The 13,632-nt window shown below is 52.9% G+C and overlaps 1 protein-coding gene and 1 non-coding gene across 3 annotated transcripts; both read left to right on the forward strand.

Moving 5' to 3' along the window:
* The first annotated feature begins 372 nt into the window (after positions 1–372).
* Positions 373–8,833, forward strand: RTN2 (reticulon 2). 2 transcript variants are annotated; one of them, XM_059045239.2, is made up of 10 exons: positions 373–582; positions 2,247–2,291; positions 2,415–2,894; positions 3,000–3,260; positions 5,492–5,699; positions 6,058–6,196; positions 6,343–6,412; positions 6,539–6,585; positions 8,005–8,063; positions 8,336–8,833. In XM_059045239.2, the coding sequence occupies exons 1-10, from the start codon at positions 549–551 to the stop codon at positions 8,415–8,417; spliced, it is 1,425 nt and encodes a 474-aa protein (XP_058901222.1). In that variant the 5' UTR covers positions 373–548; the 3' UTR covers positions 8,418–8,833. The 2 variants fall into 2 exon arrangements, with proteins under 2 accessions (XP_058901222.1, XP_058901223.1); XM_059045240.2 differs by lacking the exons at positions 373–582; positions 2,247–2,291; positions 2,415–2,894; positions 3,000–3,260 and adding an exon at positions 3,858–3,962.
* Positions 8,834–11,817: 2,984 nt separating this feature from the next.
* TRNASTOP-UCA (transfer RNA opal suppressor (anticodon UCA)) lies at positions 11,818–11,904 on the forward strand. The gene has a single exon. It is a non-coding gene; the product is annotated as a tRNA-Sec (tRNA).
* Positions 11,905–13,632: the final 1,728 nt, after the last annotated feature.

Below are 13,632 nucleotides of genomic sequence, written 5' to 3' on the forward strand. Positions count from 1 at the left end.
CTCTAGCTCCACCCCAACCCACTCTGAGATCCACGCCCCCATCCTCTCCGCCTAGGCTCCTTCAGCATCATTTCCCGGAGCCCCTCGCGCTAACCTCGGTCCCGCTTCTCTCCCCCTAAAGGTCCCGCCCTCTTCTGTCTAGACGCCGCCCTTCAGACCGCCTTCCAGGCCTTCTCGGCAAGTAGCCTACGGTCCTAGCTCCGCCCCTCTATTTAGGAAGGCCACGCCCACCTCCATCCTCCCGGGTGTTTCCCCTCCCCCTCGCCCTCCCTCAGGTTCCGCCCCCCGTTTTCTGGCCCCGCCCCCGGCCCCCGCGCTGCAGTCGCCCCACAACGGCCCCGCCCGCCCCCGCTGAGCCGAACCGAGGGCGGCGGCGGCGGCGGCGGCGGCGGCGGCGGCGGCGGCTGCTGGAGCGGCCCGGGAGGAGGAGGCAGCGAGGATGGCGGCGGCGGCGTCCTGGGCGCGGCGGAGATGAGCGCTCGCGGCCCCAGGCCCAGGGCGGCGTGGCCGGAGTGGGCGGGGGTCCCGATGCAGGCCCGAGGGGGGCCATGGGGCAGGTCCTGCCGGTCTTCGCCCACTGCAGTGAGTAGGGGGAGGCTCAGGCCTGGTGTGGGGCCCAGAGGCCCGGGCGGGTTCCTCCCCGGTTTCCCCTCCGACTTGGGCCGCGGGAGAGCAGAGATGGGGAGGAGGCGAAGGAGACAAAGGAAGCTCTCCCTTCCCCCGTGTTCTAGCGGCGATGGGGGCGACTTGACCCGGACAACCTGAGTGAGACTGGGCAGAGGCTGGGGGCACTGAGATAGCCGACGGGGGGCGCTCTGGGCCCTTGAATGTGCCGCGGGGCTCCGCCCGGGGAGGAGGAAGCTCTCCGGGAGCTGTCCCCTCGCCCTGGTGCTGGCCACAGCCAGCGGTGAGGGGATTTGAATGGAGGGGTAGAGCCACGATGGAGAAGAGGGGTCTGACTCCCCCCTTCCCCCGCATCACCCATCTTCGCATCCCACCTCCGTTTTCTCCCCAGACTCAGAGGCAGCCCCGACCTCGCCCGAATTGTACAGTCCCCTGTCCCCGGGATACAGACATCCCTGGGTTTGGGCTAGGACTCTTGGTCCTTAGGTTTTACCACTCCGGGTCTCTGATTCCTGGCCTCCTATTCCCAGCTGAAGAAAAGAGGTGGGGGCGGGGGGGGCATCTGATTTCAATCTCCAAACGATATTGAGCATCTCTTGTAGGCAAAGCCCCAAGCTAACTCTGAGAGGCTGAATTCCATAATTGAAAACGCCTTGCCTGAGCCTTATGATTTCTGAGCCCAGGACTCTAACAGTCCTTGTCTAACATTCTCTGTCTCACACCCCTATGGTTCTGACAGCTGGGGATTGCAACGCCGACCTAGCCACTTGCATGTCTTGGGAGTCGACATGCCAAAATTCTGAGAATTTGTTATTTCAACATTTTAGAGTATCATCCCAACATTCTAAGATCTTGTCCTTACCTGGGCTTACAAAGGAAGGCCCTACGTGATCTCCCCACTCGCACCCCACCCCGCCTTTCCTCTCTGCCCTCATCTCCCTTCCATCTCACCATCAGTCACCCTGTTCCAGTCACATCTGCACACTTCTCAGTTCCTCAGATATGCAAAGCTTAGTGCTTGCCTCAGGGCCTTTGCACTGGCTTTTCCCTCTGCCTGGAAGACTCTTCCGTAGATATCCACATGGTTTCCTCACATCATTCAGGTTTCTGTTCAAATGTCATCCGGGAAGTCTTCCTTACCAACCTGTCTGAAATAGCATCCCCGTACTTTCTCTTCCCTTACCTTAATTTTTCTCCACACACTTAGCACCCAACATCATAAGTTTAATTGTTACTATCTATCTCCCCTATAGAGTGTAAGCTCTATGAGACTAGGGATTTTATCTGTTTTGTTCACATTTGTATCCTCAGGATCTAAAACAGTGCCTGGCATGTATTAAACACTCAATTAATGGTTGTTGAAAGAATTAATGAATTGAAGCCTCCTAAAATCCCTAATTTAAAGACACTAAGATCGAGATTTCTGGATTTGAACTTCTAAGACTGAGCTTCAGACAGCAGGGATACTAAGGTTTTACAGTCTGTATACAGAACATTCTAGAGGTCCTGTAATTAAAACTCTAAGATTCCTTAATTCAGACAGGTTTCCAGGAGTAGCACACTACTTCTGTAACTCGGGCAATCTAAGCTTCTAAGAGTCTTTGATTCTTTCCCTCTTGCAGAAGAAGCTCCGTCTACAGCTTCCTCTACCCCTGACTCCACAGAAGGTAAGCAGAGAGGGAGGGTGTGAGAGTGGGACTTGAAGGGGGCTCGCAACTGGGTAAAGGGGTTAAGGGGAGTGGGCTAGGGTCTTGGTCAGAGAAGTTCATGCCCTCCTTTGCTCATGGCAGGAGGGAACGACGACTCGGATTTTCGGGAGCTGCATACAGCCCGGGAATTCTCAGAGGAAGACGAGGAGGAGACCACATCGCAGGACTGGGGCACTCCCCGGGAGCTGACCTTCTCCTACATCGCCTTCGATGGCGTGCTGGGCTCTGGGGCCCGCAGGGATTCAGCTGCTCGCCGCCCACGGCCCCAGGGCCGCTCAGTCTCGGAGCCACGAGAGCCGCCCGAGCCGCCCCCGCAACCTGGCCTGGGCGACAGCTTGGAGAGCATCCCCAGCCTGAGCCAATCCCCGGAGCCCGGGCGCCGTGGTCACCCCGATTCTGCCCCTCCAGCTGAGCGCCCCCTGGAGGACCTGGGGCTCCAACTGGACCAACTGGGCTGGGCGGCCCGGGGAGCAGGGTCCGGGGAGGACTCTGCCACCAGTAGCTCCACCCCGCTGGATAACGAAGAGCCCGACGGATCAGAGGTTGGAGAGGCTGGGAAAGGTGAGATGTCCCAGGTGCTGGGACCAAAGCCACCAGGGGTGGGTGGTCTCTCCTTAGGGCATCTCCATGGTGAAAGCTCACAGCCTTCTCTCTCTAACGCGCCAGAACTGGACCTACAACTCGGATTCGCTCAGTCCTCGCCGCCCGAGGTCTTGACTCCACAGCCTAGCCCTGGCTCTGGGATCCCTCAGGCCCGTACTCCATCTCCACTTCAATCTCGGGATTCAAACTCTTGGCCAGTTGAGCCCTCACTGGACGAGAAGGAGGAGGAAGAGCCGTGGGGGCGGCTGGAGCGGGAACCAGTCACAGGGCAGTGCCTCGATAGCACGGACCAATCAGAATTCACACTGGAACCACACTTTCTAGGTAAAGTGCATGAGGGAACGTGCTCCTTTGGACTACAGCGAGGGTGGAGGATTGATTTTTAAAGGGACCATCCTCGGGAAGGAACGGAGGAGAATGGAGAAGCGCGGAGGTATAGCTACTGGCAAGACATTGTAAACTCCACCCTTAAAAAAAAATTTTCCCGTTACCTGAGATTGCTATTGGCTCTTTTAAAATGGTTCCCCCGCCCACTTGAGAAGTTAGCCCTCCCACCTGAGAAGTTGGAAGAAGCATTAGGACTGGCTAATTGCTAAAAAATAATCCCTCTTTTGGAGTGCTCCCCCTAGAGGCTGATTTTGGACAGGCCAAATCCCTGAAAAAATAATGCTCTTTTCTGAATGTGGCCACTGGGCAAGTAAAAGTAAACTCTGTGCGTTTTAAAAACTCTCCTCTTCCCTGACCACATGAATTGGCCAATTGTAAATGGACCCCGCCTTACTTTAAAGTATGCTCAGCCTCCACGAACGGTTCCTATAGGTAGGTTATAGACATCACTGCTTTGGGCTGTTTACAAAGAGAGCCACCCGGTTTTGGAATTGTTCCCACCGCAATGGAGAGTCATTGGCTGGGTACAAAGGGGCCCCGCCCCCTTACTCCCTCCCTCCGGGTTCCACTGAAGTGGGCAAAATCCCTGAGAAGCAGCAGTCTGTAGCCTCTCACTCGGAGCCGAGATGGGGAGTAAAGGTGGGCTTTTGGGGCGGGTTGGGACGCGGGCGCTGGGGGACCGTGGAAAGGGACCCAGATTCACTTTTATCGCCCTCAAATCTGGGAGATGTTTCCTCTTGGTCCCAGATTCCCTGGAGCGGCAGGCTGGGGCTGAGGGGCTGCGGGGGTGTCTAGGGAGGGCGTAGAGGGAGTATGGGGTCCCCTGTCTCTCGAGCCGGAGCTTTGGGGCCCAAGAGCAGCGAGGCCCCCTCCCCCAGCCTCAGGCCCAGGCGGTGCTGTCACTCAGTAGCTGTACAGGCCGGCACAGCTGCCTGAGAGGCACCCTCCCCCCAGCGCGCCTAAACTTAGCTCCCGCCTCAGGCGACCCGGCCCCTCCCCCCCCCCACTGGCTCAGGCTTTGGGGAGCCTGCAGGGGAGGGGTTGAGGGGAGGTCTACCCTAGTTAGAGGTAGATGGGAGGATGTGCATAGGGAAGATACAGAAGTGAGGAGAGTCAGACTCTGAGGGGGACTGGTTGGGATGGGTCAGTTTAATTGGAGTTAAGGGTGGGAGGATGGAGACTGTCTGGAAATAGATGGCAGGGTACTGGGCTGTCAGTTCAGGGCTCAAAGCAGAGCCGATTATAGGGACGGCTGTTAAAAGTTAAGATGAGTGAGATGAAACGTTGGGGTCCAAAGGTCACTGATCAGGACATAGGCTGGGCTTGGGAGGTGAGTTTAGCAACTCTGAAAAGGGTCGGAAGTTTGAGTTAGGGCCTAGGAAGGAGGATGATGTTATTAATACATTTACGACTTAGATGTATGTGTTGGTAGGGGTATCAAGGAGATATGACTTTACACCTGTCAGGGTGCAAAAAATTAAAAGAACAATAACACCCATCGTTGGGCAGGATGCTGGGAAAAGATCACTTGCATGTTGCTCATAGAAATAAGGATTGTTACAGTCTTGCTAGTAAGCAATCTGATAATATTTATGATATTCGAAAATACATAATTAGTCCACCCAGCTATTCGACCCCTGGCATTCTATCTCAGAAATAGAACCTCCCGGAGGTAAGAATATCTGCAGGAGGCTGGTGCTTGTAGTACTGTCAGGGAAGAGGATGGGGGGAGAAAACAAAGTAAACAACCCGGCAATAGCTGCATGGTTGAATAAAATGAATGATAGTGTAGCCACACCATGGAATATCGTGTAGCCCTTAAAAAGAGTGAATTAAGAGCTATTCCCATTGACTAGGAGGGAATTCTAGGAGCAAAAGTAGAGTGAGATATGCATGATGCAGAAGATTGATTTTTCACCCAAAATTGTGTTCACACATTATCTATGGGCAGGAGTAAGCTTGAGGGGACTTGCCAGACAGTTAACTTGGGTTTTCCAGGAGGCAAGCGTGGAATAAAAGAAGATAAATAAAAATCTGGAAATTGGGTTAAGGCTCTGACAGGTGTGTCAAGAGATGATGTTTCAGCCCCGAGACAGGAAATAGGAGGTCAAAAGGTCAGCCAGGCCAGCTCCAAACCCCAGCCTGATTGCCACCCCCTCCCTCCACAGTGGCAGACCTGCTGTACTGGAAGGACACGAGGACGTCAGGAGTGGTCTTCACAGGCCTCATGGTCTCCCTGCTCAGCCTCCTCCGTTTTAGCATCGTGTCCGTGGCCGCCCATGTGGCCCTGTTGCTGCTCTGCGGCACCATCTCTCTCAGGGTTTACCGAAAAGTGCTGCAGGCCGTGCACCGGGGGGACGGCGCCAACCCGTTCCAGTGAGAGCCCGCAGCCTGGCCCCCAACCCTGAACTCTGTCCAGACCTCAGCGCTGACCCTAAGTCATGACCCATGACCTCAGATCAGGCACTGACTTCTCACCCTGGCCCTGACCCATCCTGTTCCTGTTCCTGACTCCAACCTGACCCTGACATTAAACCAGACTCTGACCCTTGACTTCCAGCCATAACCTCAGACCCTAACCTCTTACCCTTAATCCTTGATCCCGTCTCCTGACCCTGACCTCCACCCTAGCACGCTACACGTGGCCTTACTCCCCAACCCTCACTTCTTGCCCTTGTCTCAGCCTGGGTCCCATCCACCCACTGAGTGGCCTCACACACCTCTGTTCTCTCAGGGCCTACCTGGATGTGGACCTGACCCTGACTCGGGAGCAGACAGAACGCATGTCCCAACAGATTGCCTCCTGCATGGTCTCTGCGGCCACGCAGCTGCGGCATTTCTTTCTGGTAGAAGACTTCGTGGATTCCCTCAAGGTGCCCCGAAGCCCCCTACTCCCTCCTGGGTCCCAACATTCAACTCCCTGCCCCTGGGGGGAGGAGGGGAGGAAGGCCATTGCTGGGGAAGTTCCCAGCCCAAGGTGCATCCCATAGACTCTGCTGACCCTGACCCTCACCCTCAGCTGGCCCTTCTCTTCTACATCTTGACCTTCGTGGGTGCCATCTTCAATGGTTTGACTCTTCTCATTCTGGGTGAGCTGGGAAGGCTGCGAGGGGCGGGGCGGGGAGGTGGCTTGCTGGGGTCTGCTGGAGGACAGGGCTCCGCAGGGAGCTGTTAATCTCCCTGGAGAGTCCTGACCCCCATCTCTGTGCCCGCAGGAGTGATCGGTTTATTCACAGTCCCTCTGCTGTACCGGCAGCACCAGGTAAGTGCAACAGGCCCTCAGTTGGCAGTACCCAGGCCAAACAACTCCACACCCACACAGCCAGGGTCCGTGACAGATGTCCCAGCCAGAGACAGGACAAGCTGGTGTTCCCACCCCTGACAGAATCACGCTCTGACTGACACATGCCAGGCACAGGTGGTCTGCCTGCCGCCCCTCCTCCATGCAGCTAGAGTCTACCTAATACGTTTCAACAGCCAGAGACAGGCATTTCGATAGGTGGCCCGTGACAGAGCCAGGATCTGACTGACACATTCCAACCCAAGGCAGGTAGACTGACTGATGCTCCTCCCCAACAATGATCCAAGGTCTGCCTTGACACGTCCTACCTCCAGAGAGGCAGCCTCACTGGCGTCTCCTCTCCCTGAGCGTCTCCTCTCCCTGACATAGCACGAGGCTGAACAACACCCTTTCTAGCCAGAAACAGGCAGACAGATGAATGCCTTCTCCTGATACACCGATACCCCGTCTCCCCTGATGGCACCAGAGACTGACAAACACATATTCCGTTTGCAGACAGACAGACTGACGCCATCTATCCCTACACATAGTCTGGGTCTGACTGACACCCATCCCAGACCAGAACACTGACAGAACCAGGGCCAACTGACATATATCCTATCCAGAGACAGGCAGATGGGCCAACATTCCATGTTTGACATTCTCCGACACAGCTGAGAGCCAAACGATACATGTTCCTGCCAGGGAGACGGTCCTAACTCCCTCACGTGCTGGAATCACCGAGGCTCACAAAGTCGATTAACACTGAATTAAACTAGTATTTATTTATTTATTTTCGGTACGCGGGCCTCTCACTGTTGTGGCCTCTCCCTTTGCGGAGCACAGGCTCCAGATACACAGGCTCAGTGGCCACGGCTCACGGGCCCAGCCGCTCTGTGGTATGTGGGATCTTCCCGGAGCGGGGCACGAACCCATGTCCCCTGCATCGGCAGGCGGATTCTCAACCACTGCGCCACCAGGGAAGCCCTAAACTAGTATTTAAATCAATCCACTCAGGGACTGGACAACCAACACTAACGCCCTCTGTTCTTACACTGCCCCTAAACACACACACACACACACACACACACACACACACACACACACACACACACACTCACTCAAAGATTAACAGTAGTTCCCAGGATGCAAAGCCACTGGCAAATTCTTGTGTGTCTACCTGACTTCAGTTCCCACACAGAGTGTGGTCCAATTGACTTGACACTTCACCTTGGACTTCTGACTTCCAAGGGTATTTTATTACGTTTAGAGTTGATGGTGGAGGGGTGGGCCGCTCCTCCCAACTCCTGATCTGGGGGTGGGGGAGGAAGCAGCTTTCTTAATGAATTAGGGAGAAGAACCCCCTCTAATCTCTCCTTTCACCCTTTCCTGTCTCCCCAGGCCCAGATTGACCAGTATGTGGGATTGGTGACCAATCAGTTGAGCCACATCAAAGCTAAGTAAGGGCATGTGGTAGAGACGGATGGGATGGGGGATGAGAAAACTTGGGAATGCGCCTCCTTCCCCCCACCCCCAATATTCCCTGTCCCTAAATCTCCTGGGGCTGAGTGCCTGCTTTTCTTAAAAGGTGAGAGACAGTTCCATCGCAGGCCAGTAGGTGGAGGGCAGGGGCTGGCTTGGGCACTCAGTTCCTCCATCCAGTTTTTAGTTCTCAGATACTACTTATCCTGTCACTTGACCCACCCCTTGACTCCACCTGTTTCTCCCTCAGGATCCGAGCTAAGATCCCAGGGACCGGAGCCCTTGCCTCGGCAGCAGCCGCAGTCTCCGGGTCCAAAGCCAAAGCCGAATGAAAGGGGTGTCTCTGCCTGCGGGACGCCTGCCCCCACCCCCTGTAGCCCTGTGCCCTCCTCCATTTCCCTTCCATCCCCACCCTCTCCCTGCCTCATCCCAAGCCATTTCCCAGTGGGTGTCAGGATCGCTCACACCAGGGAGTTTGCGCAAATTGCCTGAGTGGCCAGGACTACATTTCCCAAGAGGCTCTGCTCTAGGAGTCTTGGAAAGACGAGGCACCTTGGCCGCGGGGCCTGCTGGGACTTGTAGTTGCCAAGATAGGGCACACGCCCTGCACTTCCGGGACCCCACCGCTGGAGGCGCCGTGAGGGGGTGGTGTCTCCTGGATGCCACTGGCCCCAACGCTGGGGCTTTGCATGGGGCCCAGGGGAGGCCTGAGCTTGGATTTACACTGTAATAAAGACTTCTGTGGAAACCCAAGGCCTCCTGTGCTTCCAGCCCTCTCCAGTTTTCACCTTCCTGTACTGAAAAGCAGGTAAGTGATACTCAAGGAGGAACCTTCCCCATCTCTGCGGAGGAAGAATCTTTCCCTCTGCCATCTAGAGTTGGCTGATCCCAGGGCTATCCAAGCCTTGACAGCACTTTCCATGCCTGTGCTCAAGGCAGACATCACGAGTTGATCCCCACACTCTCCCTGCTGTGCAACCATTTCACCTGAGTCCCAGACCCATGTATCCAACTACCTAATGGAAGACTCCCCCCTCAAACATATCTAAACCTCTACCTTGTCCTAGTCCTATCTGATTTCCCACTCAGGGACATCCCCTCCTGCCCACATTGTCGCCCAGCCAGAGACCCAGGTATGGCCTTGGACTCCTATTCCCTCACCCCCCACATCTAGTCAGTCAGCAAGCCATGTCTTTTCTCTCTCTCCAACCTCTCCACCCACTTCTCTCCATTCCGGCTGCCTTGGGAATAAGCACAGGTCCTCGTGGCCTCTTTGGGCCTCAGTTTCCAAAACTAAACTGGGGGAGGCGGAGACAGGAGACTGGAGTCTAAAGACCCACAGACCTGGATTTGAATAATCTTCACTTTTTGGCTGCGTAACCCTGAGCAAGTGACCTCACCTCTTGAAGGCTCATTTCCTCAAATAGAAAATTGTCGCCATAAGCTACCTACATGTAAAGCCCTTGTTACAGGGCCTGGCATAGAATAAATGTCCAGTAAACAGAAGCTGCATTGTTAGCTATGACATTGTTTCCCAAACCTCAGTCAGCCCTCAGGACCTTGATGATCTTTATATCACCTGTTCTGCTATTTGCCTAATTTTTTCTTTAAATTGGTTTATTAAAAAAAATAAAACAAACAAATGTCTTTTAAAAGGAAATGTTACTCCACCACCAAGGAAGTCAGTATCGCTTGCCAGAAATAGAAGATAACAGTTAAACATGAAACTATTACCATTTAAAATGTTTGTGCATCCCCTAAAATCTTGCCTTTTGTGATGCATGTCACATTTTAGGAGATAGATAATGATGTTACATGAGTAGTAGTTACAGCCTCAGGTTTTGTATACAGGGGTTGCCTAGCAGCAGCTAGCTAACTGTAAGAGGACTTAGGGGGGCTTCTCTTGAATCTGAATTTGCCAAGCAGGGGCAGTGTTTTAAACTTCCAAATAAAAGAGCAACATTTCCTAAAGATACTTTTATTCATACTTTCCATAAGGCAAAGTGTCCATTTGTCTATCTCAAAGAAAGGAGGAAGATGGACCGGTTGTGATTATGGGTTCAGGAATGGCTAAAGCCCCCAAGCCCATCCTTGGTACCCCCACTGGAGGCAGGAAACAGGTTGGAAATGGAAACAGCCTTTATTGAGTGACTCCCAGTTGCCTGGTGCCATGTCAGCCTTCTATATCCAACTGCTTGTTATGATTCCCCCTAGTTGCACTAGTCTTGTTTTCCAGATGGGGAAACTGAGGCTCAGAGAAGGATAGTGATTATATTCTTGCATTCATCCTACATTTAGTGAGCATCTGGCAAGTGCTCAAGCACTCTTTGGGTACCAGGGACAAAGAAATGAACCAAAGTGATTAGGACTCTGTGCTCTCACCGCCTAGGGCCTGGGTTCAGTTCCTGGCCAGGGAACTAGGATCATATCAGCTTCGCGGCGCGGCCAAATAAACAAACAAACAAAATCCACCAAAACAAAGTCCACGGTTTCATGGAGCTGATATTCTAGCGGGAGCAGCCAGACAATAAGCAAATAGAAGTAGAATATGGCAGGTGGTGATCAGGGTGATGGAGAAAAGTCCAGCAGGGGAAGGGGATAGAGTGACAGGGCTTGCTATTTTAGATTGGGTGCTCAGGGAAGGCTTCATTAAGTGGTGATATTTAAGCAGAGGCCAGAGTGAAGAGAGAGGCAGTGAGTCATGGGAACATGCAAAGGAAAGGAGATTCAGGCAGGGGGACCAACAAACGCAATGGCCCTGAGAAGGGAGCATGCCTGATGTGTGCAGCAAGAGATCTGTGAGCCAGAAACCAAGTATATGACGGGAGAGGAGTAGGAGATCGGGTCCGAGGAGTGCAAAGGTCTAATCATCGGGATTGTAAGGCTGTGATGAGAGCTTTGACTTTTACTCTGAGACGGGAGCCATTGGGAAGGTTTCATGTCGGGGAATGATATTGTCAAAGGATCACTGGCTTGGATTTTTATAAGGATCACTTTTTTTGTAATAATATAATTACAATGGCACAAGTTCTGTTCTCCCAAGTGGAAGGGCTGTGTGGATAGGGTAGGGTACTATCCGTTTCTACGCCTCACTTTCCTCGGCCATAAAATGCAGATGCAAAAACGGATGATCTCTAGGGCCGAAGCTCAATGGGGACAGAAATTCTGTCATCCCCAGAACCTAGGACTGCGTCTGGGACTCTGTAGGTGCTCCCTGAACATGTGAAAGAACGTAGGGCTCTGTAGCTCGCTGAAGTTCCACAAAAGAACAGCAGGTGTCGCCCCAGCCCTATAGCCGCCACCTCGGAGCCTCCGGGGCTGGGCTAAATCAGACTCTAGCAGGAACCCACCCACTTGAATTCGGATTTTTCAGGAAAGGGGCCTCTGAATGCCGAATTATGAATCTTTTCTCTTAAAAAATGGACTTCTTACTTGGGAAAAAAAAGGGGCTTCTGGCCCTTTAACAGCCAGAAGGGAGGACACCAGGTCCCCTGGCGCCGTTTCCCAGAATGCGCGGCGCTATGCAAATGAGACAGTTTCTAAAGAGACAATGATTCAACTCATATGAGGCAAACTCAACATTTTGGAAGGATATGCACCGTAATAAATAGCTTGGGAGAATTTATAGATATTGAAGTCAACAGTCTCACACTCTTCCAAACTACATCACCATAGGTTAAAAAAGTAGAAATTTATGGGTTTTATATAGCTCTGTGGGAAGATTGATTATTCGCCCGGATGATCCTCAGTGGTCTGGGGTGCAGGCTTCAAACCTGTAGCTGTCTAGCGACAGAGTGGTTCAATTCCACCTTTCGGGCGTCGTACTTCCCTTTATCTAGACCGTTCGTTACGGAGTGCGCGTTGGCTCAGCGAACGTCCTTGGCAATTTCTTCTTCCCCATCTCAGTCTCCCTGTGGATACGTTTTTCTTTTTCCGCGAATAACAAAGAACTCCAAAAGATTAAGAAAAATTCGTCTACAGTCTCTGTTCTAGGATATTTACAGTTGGAGAGTGATCCTGGATTCCTCCCCTTCACTTGCCTACTCACTTATTCATTTACTCACTCATGTATTTAATCACGCATGCGCTTACTAAGCAAATATTTATTTATTTGATCATTCATTCATTCATTCACTCATTCAACAAGTATCTGCTGGGTGGTTGCTCTATGCCCGGCCCTGCACTGAGCGGTCCTGGGGACACACTGATGACGACAACAAAGCCCTGCCCCTGACTTCATGGTGCCCCCAGTCCAGTGGAGGAGACAAACCATTTAATTAACAACTACAAAAGTGATAACTACTGAGAAGGCAGGCACAGAACCTATGAGGACATCTTACAAGGACATCTGAATTCAGGTAGGGTGTCAGGGTAATATCTGAATATACACCTGAAGGATGAGAGTGGATTAGCCAGCAGAGAGGGGGAATATTCCAGGCGGGGAAACAGGGTGGCCCCAATAACAGCAATGAAGATGGTGATAACTGCATTTTACTCTGCGCTCAGCGCTGGCGTGTACTAGCTCACTGACTCCCCTCAGCCCATTCTGCAGCTGAGGAAACTGAGGTTCAGAAAGATGAAGTCTCTTGTCCAAGGTCACCCAGCTTTGGGAAGCCTCCAGCCCCAGGGCTCTCAGACCTCTGGCCCATGCTATTTACCACTGCCCTGTGCTGTCTTTCCCAAGTCAGCTACTCACCAAGTCCTGTCTGTTCTAATCCTTCCGCTCCTCTCTATCCCACAGCCCTGGTCCTCTTCCAGGCTCCCCCTCACACCTCAGTGTCCTCACCCTAGCCTCGTCTCTGATCTTCTGCCTTATCCTTGCCCCCTTCCTCTCCCAGCTTCCCTCAACCTGGCAGCTAGAGGAGTCTACCTAAAGCACAAACCTGTCCCTGACCTTCTTATGCTCAAAACCTGCCAGAGCTCCCCAGTACCCTCAAGAGAAGATCTAAACTCTTAGTCTGGAATTTCAGCCTGCCGAATCAGTTCCCTGGTAACCTCTCTCTTCACACCTTTTGTTCTCGCACCTGTGAACCTCTAGCTCCCTCAATGTATCAAGCCCTCTCCCCACTCACAGCTGTTTGCACTCACTATTTCATTAGACTCAGCCTTTTTCTATTCCCTTCTATGCTGTCTGTTTACCCTCTAAGGCTCAGCTTAGCTGTCCTCCCCTCCAAGAAGTCTCCGGACCTCCAGGTCAGGTTAGGGGCCTCCACTGGGCCCCTCAAGTCCCATGGGCTCCCCCAACCCTGTCCAATTTAGATCATCCCTGACTATGAACAGGTAGGTCTGTGTTCCCCACTGGACTGTGAACCTTAGGAGGGGGGGAGCCTGGGGCTGTCTCAGTCTCTGCAGTATCCCCAACCCTGCCTAGCACAGGGCTGGGCACACGATAAATGCCTAGCAAATTTTGTGAATTAACTAAGAAATTAAGTAATTCCATCCTGACAAATTCCCCTGCTTAGTCATTTACTAAGACATCTGACCTCTGGACCAGTACTTCCTTTCCCAGAGTGCTTGCTGCTATGCTAATGAGAATGGGCTTGGATC

Source organism: Kogia breviceps, chromosome 18 (assembly GCF_026419965.1).
Source record: "Kogia breviceps isolate mKogBre1 chromosome 18, mKogBre1 haplotype 1, whole genome shotgun sequence".
Lineage (NCBI taxonomy): Eukaryota > Metazoa > Chordata > Mammalia > Artiodactyla > Physeteridae > Kogia > Kogia breviceps.

Excerpts from the sequence above, each read along its gene's own strand:
- RTN2 (XM_059045239.2), top strand. The coding sequence starts at position 549 with ATGGGGCAGGTCCTGCCGGTCTTCGCCCACTGCA. Across the intron at positions 583-2,246 it reads GCCGGTCTTCGCCCACTGCA|AAGAAGCTCCGTCTACAGCT; the intron begins GTGAGTAGGGGG and ends TCCCTCTTGCAG. Across the intron at positions 6,413-6,538 it reads TTTGACTCTTCTCATTCTGG|GAGTGATCGGTTTATTCACA; the intron begins GTGAGCTGGGAA and ends CTGTGCCCGCAG.